Here is a 6,000-nt window from a genome sequence, read left to right as displayed (position 1 = left end):
GTGGTTTATAATGTATCTGCGCAACAAATATTGTGAAGAGGCATTAAGCAGGAAATTCTCCCCTCATGATGATTGCCTGTCTCGTACAACAGCCTCCCCCTCTTCACCTCTTTATTCAGGGTAAAGGCACCTCGAGAATACAAGGAGACAGAGAGAGAGAGAGAGAGAGAGAGAGAGAGAGAGAGGGTGCCCTGCCATCAAGAGCAGTGGTGGGAGAGCGAGGAGGGCAGGGCAGTACAAATACAGGACCCAAGGTTGGGGGTGCTGTCTGCACCTCAGCCCCGCAGCTTCCTGTAGGACCTCAGGCAGACCGACCTAGAAAGGATCCCGCCTGACAGATGACCTCCAGGGCAATTTCTGTCTTATTAAAAAGCCAATGAGATGTTTCATAAATTTTCCCCCAAAGTATCCACCTGTGTTTACTTCTTCCAGCTAGAAGACAAACTTCTTCCCAACTACAAGACATCTGTGTATTCATGTGTATTCATTCCACGCGTCTTTATTAAGTACCCACCCCGCCCCCACCCCTGCAGGCCTTTGCCCAAATGGAAGTAATAATAAATACTACAGACATCCAAGGGAAAGAGGTCCCTGGAAAGTAGTGACCAGCTAGGGTGTGCAGGGTCTGTAATGAACTCCGGCCTCCTGGGCACCGAGCTGCAGCACCTCCCACCCCCGCACCGCTGCATCTGGACCCCCTCCTGCCTCCCTCTCTTTGTCCCAGACCTCAGAAAACTCTGGGGGCACGCCGGCTGCCAGGAGAGCAGGGCTTGGAAGCAGTCCTGCGGAGACTTGGCCCTTCCGAAGCTTCTTGGCCGGCGAGCAGCTCGTTCCCTACAGGCTGCGCCTCCGCTAGCTCTCGGCGGCCAGAGCCCGGCGGCTCAAAGGACACAGGACTGGGCACCGAAGGCCGGGAGGGGGGTGGGTGGGGGCTGGGGCTGCTGAACTCGGCCTCCCGGGCTGCGGTCCAGGAGAGGAAACGCTGGAGAGGATGCCACCTGCTGGTGAGGGCCCTCGGCTCGCGCGGTGGGCGCCGCGGAGGCCCGGCGCCGGGATGCGCAGAGCCCGTATTTGGGCGGTTTTCCAAGAGCTTGGTTTTCTGCGGTCCCTTTAGGGCTGTCACCTCCACGGGCCCTGCCCCGAGCCCCGCTGCCTCGAGTCCCGCGTTCGGGGCGGGCAGGGTCCCACAAGGGGGTGGGGGGGGTCGGTCTTCCTCCTCCCTTCCCTCCCGTCCTTTCCCCTCCCTCCGCTCCCCACCCCTCCCCTCTCTCCCTTCCCTCCACTCCTTTCTCCTTCCTCCGCTCCCCTCCTCTCCCCTCCCCTCCCCTCCCCTCTCTCCCCTCCCCTCCCTCCGCTCCCCTCCCCTCCCCTCTCCTTCCTCTGCTCCCCTTCCTCCGCTCCCCTCTCCTCCCCTTCCTCCCCTCTCTCCCCTCCCCTTCCTCCGCTCCCCTCCTCTCCCCTCCCTCCCCTCCCCTCCCCTCCCCTCCCCTTCCTGCCCTCTTCTCCCCTCCCCTTCCTCCGCTCCCCTCCCCTCGGCTCCCCTCCCCTCGCCTCGCCTCGCCTCGCCTCCCCTCGCCTCGCCGCGCGCCCGCAGGTCTAGGACTCTGCCCTCCTCTCCATCAGGTGGAGCCGTCCGCGCCGCCCGCCGCCCGCCGCCCGCCGCCCGCCCCGCCCGCGAACCGCGCGCAGGCACCTTGCAGCGCCGGGAAGTTAACCGAGGCCCCGGAGGAGGTGAGGCCCCGGAGCGGCGGGGCGGAGGTGGCCGCGGCCGTCGGGGCCGGCGCCAGGGCCCGGCCGGCTGTGGGTCCCGCAGGTACCGCTGTCGTGCTCGCCGCCCCACGTGGTGGCTGCCGAAGATTGCCGTGGTTTTTCCGGCACTCGGGCTTGAAAGCCTCCCGGTCCTTTTAGAGGCAGGCGGCTCACCACTTAATCCAAGATTTTTTTTTTTTTTCCCCTTCTGCCGGGGACCGGAGGCTGCGGGGAGGGGGCGGAAGGGGGTTGGGGGGTGCTGGGGAGGGGTGGAGGGAACAGGCCCAACTGGCTTGGTGGGGATTTGAGCCAGCTGCAGGGTCGTGAGGCCAGTCTCAGGGACCCGTGCGAGGCCCAAACAAGGTCCTGCCAACCCCGGGTTCCCACCATCCCTCTCCTGTCCGAGACTGAGTGTGTGTGTGATGCGCACACGCCCCTACCTGGGCCTGATTTCCGTGTGTTGCACAGTTCACTAGCTTCACGACCCTGGTTTTGTAATATTTCCCTGGGGCCTGAATTAAGCAAATCCGGGCCCCAGGCCACTTAGGAATTAACAGGCAAAATGAAACAGCAGCTTAAAAGATAAATGGTAGTTAAAACGTCCGGTGTTGCTTTGCGAGGCACAATCTACATTCTAATATTATGAGTCTCACTCACTGCAAGGCTTGCCTCAGGGCTGGTGCCCAGACCTTCCATTTCCCACCCCCCACCCCCACCCCCACCCCCACCCGGGAGACTTCATGGAGAGCTCCTACTAAAGTTACAGCGCTCCGCATGCCATGTTCTCACTCTTAATATGTTGTCTGGCATAGGTTGTTAAGAATCATCCTCCGTCTTGTGCATGTGTTTCTGATCTGCCCCTTTTGTTTCACTCTATTCTCTGTCATCGAAGCAGCGGGGCTGAGGCTGTGCTGACACTTTGCTTCTGTACCTTGTTTGCTCATTTAGCGGATGGGGGCCTCTTTGGGGTCCTCTTTAGTTTCTGTTGCTCAGCATTTCTTTTCTCCCTCAAAGCATGCGTACACATTTCCCTTTGATATGTTTAACAGCCTCGAAGGGATGCAGTTAAATAAACTATTAAGTTAAGAATAGAAAAGTCAACAAAGCAGACACCTACTAATTTGTAGATCTTTGATGTCAACTACCAGATGTAAGCTCCTACCAGCGCCCGCTTTCCTCACTTTTCCTCGTGGGGCCCTACTTCTCTTTTTCTTGTTCCTCACTACCAAGGGATACATTTTTAAAGTTAACATCCACATGGAAACTTGGAGTTGGAATATGCCTCTAAGTCAGTAAAATCCCCAAAGTATGTAATAGTGGATGGAAGGAAGGCTGAGAGTTTCCCAAAAGACCTCCCCAAGGTCCAGTGAGTGAAGAAAGCAATGACTGATTTTATGTTGAAAGGCACACATCAAGAGGGCATCTTTCATTTTTCCCCCCTACTCTTTAGTCCACCCCTTTCTTCTGTAAAATGCTGCATATTATATGCAGTTGTAACTATCCTTATAGTTTGTATCTTAGGTGTATTCTCTGCTTCCACACCAAACTGTGAGCCCCTGAAGACATGGTCTGTTCCCTGTGATTTTCATTACCCCCAGTGCCTGCTTAGCTCAAGTATCTCTATCTAAACATCCATCAAGGAAATAGATGTAGATAAATTTAGTTTGTTACCCTTTAGGAAAACAGAGTTGGATTTGAGTGTGGGCTTCATGACAGGGGACAGACCTGAAGCTTCTTCCCAGGCAGTTGCCTATGACCTTGGCCTCTCCTTCGCAATAGGATTCACAGCACCTCTTGGAGAAAAGACACTCTGAGAGTGATGGAGGGCTTATTAGAGGAGAGGCTGCAAACGCAAAGACAGACTGCTCCCCTCTCCTTGTTAGGAAATGCACAACCCAGGATGGTAATAATAATAAATGGGCATGTGTCACAAACCTGCTCGATTTCCCTCCTAGTTCCTTCATTTTGTTTGGGAGGAGTGGTGCAAGGCGAACCAAGGTCTAAACGTGCAGGCTTTATTCCCTTACCTCTCCCCCTTCTAGGAAAGTCTCCAAAAAAAGGTAAAAAAAAAAAAAAAAAAAAAAAAAACGTGCTTATCTCTTCCACCAACTCCAAGACTCCCGCTGCACACATTGGCCAAGTCCTTCCTTGAGAGGGATGCATCCCACCCCCCACCCCACCCTACACACACACACACCCCACACTCGCCGCTCTGCTTTTCCCTTTCAACCGGTTTCCAATCCACCACCCTCACCGCCCCCCCATCCCCGTGCAAAGGCAGGGCGTGCATATTTATAATATGCATCCTTAACTTCACTCCCGCTGCACAACAGTGTGTGCTGTGGACAAAAAGTCACAGTGGGCTCCCCGTTCCAGATGCCTGTGGGTCCATCATGGTGACAAAAGCTGAATTTCCCCCTCTTTGGGGGGGAAAGGGAGCAGGGAAGGGAGCGCGCAGCCTCCCCCCTCCCCTCCCCGCCCTCCGCGCTGCATAGATCTCCTTTTCTCCAAGTGTTTCCTCTTTAATTATGACCTGTTCCCCCCCCTCCCCCCCCACCCCAGCGTCAGTGAAAGGAGCCCTTCTGTCACTCGTCACTGGCTCCCTCGCCCGCCCGCCCGCCCGCCGTGGGAGGAGCCCGCCGGAGGAAGCCGTGCGCCGGGGCTGCACAGAATGGATCTGCTCGGAGCGGGGACGTCGCTGAGCAGCCCGGCTTCCCGCGGCGGCTAGGAGCCGGCCACTGGCCTGGGCGGGCTGCGGGGACCGGGCCCCGGGAGCACCGAGGCGCGACCCCGGGAGCATCGCGGCGAGGCTGAGCGCGGCCAGCCCCCGGGAGGACAAACTCACGGCCACCCCAAGTTGCGCCGCCGGCCCCCCCTCGCTGCGCTGAGGAATGAGACCTCTCCAGCTCGATCTGCTCTTCGTGTGCTTCTTCCTTTTCAGTCAAGGTAGGACCCCCTCCATCACCCCCACCGCGCGGGCCGGAGTGGCCGGGACCGGTCCACGGGGCGGCGGGGCGGCGGGCGCGGGCGGGGAGCGCAGCCGGGGGCGGGCAGGCTGGGGGAACCGCGACCAGTCCTTTGCGCCCGGGATGCGCCGGCCGCGCGCCTTCGCGAATGCAACAAAATGGTCCCGTGTCTTCTCCTCCGGGAGCTTGGGGTGCGGGAGGGGTGGCTTGCTCCTCTCACTTGTCAACATCCAGCTCAAACTCTCCGATGCAAATGAGTTCTTTATGCTCCCGGAGCGTGCGGATGCTCCCGGTGCGTGCGGGAGGCAAGCCTCCCGGCGGGGACGCCGCTCTCAACTTCTGGGCGCCTCCTCGCCTCCGGACTCGGGTGGCAGGAGGACAGACAGCTGGGTCTAGGCGGCTGCTCCAGCTCCACCGAGGTCCGCCTCGCACGCACGGGTGTAGTCGGAGAGCCGGCGTGTGCGGCTGCACGGCTGCAGAAGGGGCCGCGACTCGCGGATGCACCGTGGGGGTCGTTTGCAGCGGTTGGGAAAAGCGTGTAAAGAGTTTCATTGAATTGAACCGGGGTTGTCTGAATAAGGCTGCATTCTGAATCCTACACAGCCCTGGATTGAGAGCCTAAAGTGAGCATTTGGCCGCTGGTGCTAATTGTTGACTTTGTGCAGCCTGGCAGGGGAGCAGAGCTGCTGGGGGGACTTGCCCTAAAGAACTTCGCTACCTCTGGGCTGGCTCCCTGCCCCCCTCCCGGGAGCCCTGGCGCTGGCAGTGCTGGAGGGATGGGGAGGGAAATCTGGGGAGGCACCGTGAGTGCCTCCTTAGCCAAAGGCATCGAAAGTCACCTGTGGAATTGAGTTCGAAAGGGGATGAGTAAATCGGCTCCTTCCCACTCCTTTGGAATGCCCGAGCTGCCTCTGCCATCTGAGACAGCACTTGTGCCAGCCAGCACAGCTCTGAGAGGGACAGGACTCTCAGAAAAATCCACAACAGAGCATGTCCATCTGTTGATTAAATGAAGGGTAAAAGTTTTCAAGGAAGCAGAGCACCGCCATGGGTGGCTGGCTCTGCAAGCAAACAGCACGTCTCCTTTTCTTTCCCTGTCAGGGAGAAGCCAAATGTAAGCAGAAACCCACGCCTCCTTCCTCTGCTCTGCCATTGGTACTTGTGGTCACTGCAGATTTTCCCCTTGTCAAACTTTGCTCAGGGCCACCCTGACGAAACCGGAGGGGCCTTTCCCCCATAGCAGTGTGTGTACACCCACGTCGGTATGTAATTATAATGTGTGCAC

The 6,000-nt window shown here is 58.2% G+C and overlaps 1 protein-coding gene across 1 annotated transcript in view; it reads left to right on the top strand.

Annotated features, from left to right (window-relative positions):
* Nucleotides 1-4,345: 4,345 nt before the first annotated feature.
* The window catches only part of KIRREL3 (kirre like nephrin family adhesion molecule 3), a 539,444-nt gene continuing 537,789 nt past the window's right edge, over nucleotides 4,346-6,000 (top strand). Inside the window, exon 1 of the mRNA XM_077894140.1 lies at nucleotides 4,346-4,695. Coding sequence (XP_077750266.1) covers nucleotides 4,641-4,695 — 55 coding nt within the window. The 5' untranslated portion in view covers nucleotides 4,346-4,640. The remainder of the gene's footprint in view (nucleotides 4,696-6,000) is intronic.

The sequence above is a fragment of the Canis aureus genome, chromosome 3, assembly GCF_053574225.1.
Source record: "Canis aureus isolate CA01 chromosome 3, VMU_Caureus_v.1.0, whole genome shotgun sequence".
In the NCBI taxonomy this organism is placed as follows: Eukaryota; Metazoa; Chordata; class Mammalia; order Carnivora; family Canidae; genus Canis; species Canis aureus.
The sequence above is the reverse complement of the archived record's forward strand: the minus strand, read 5'-3'. Positions and strand labels throughout refer to the sequence as shown.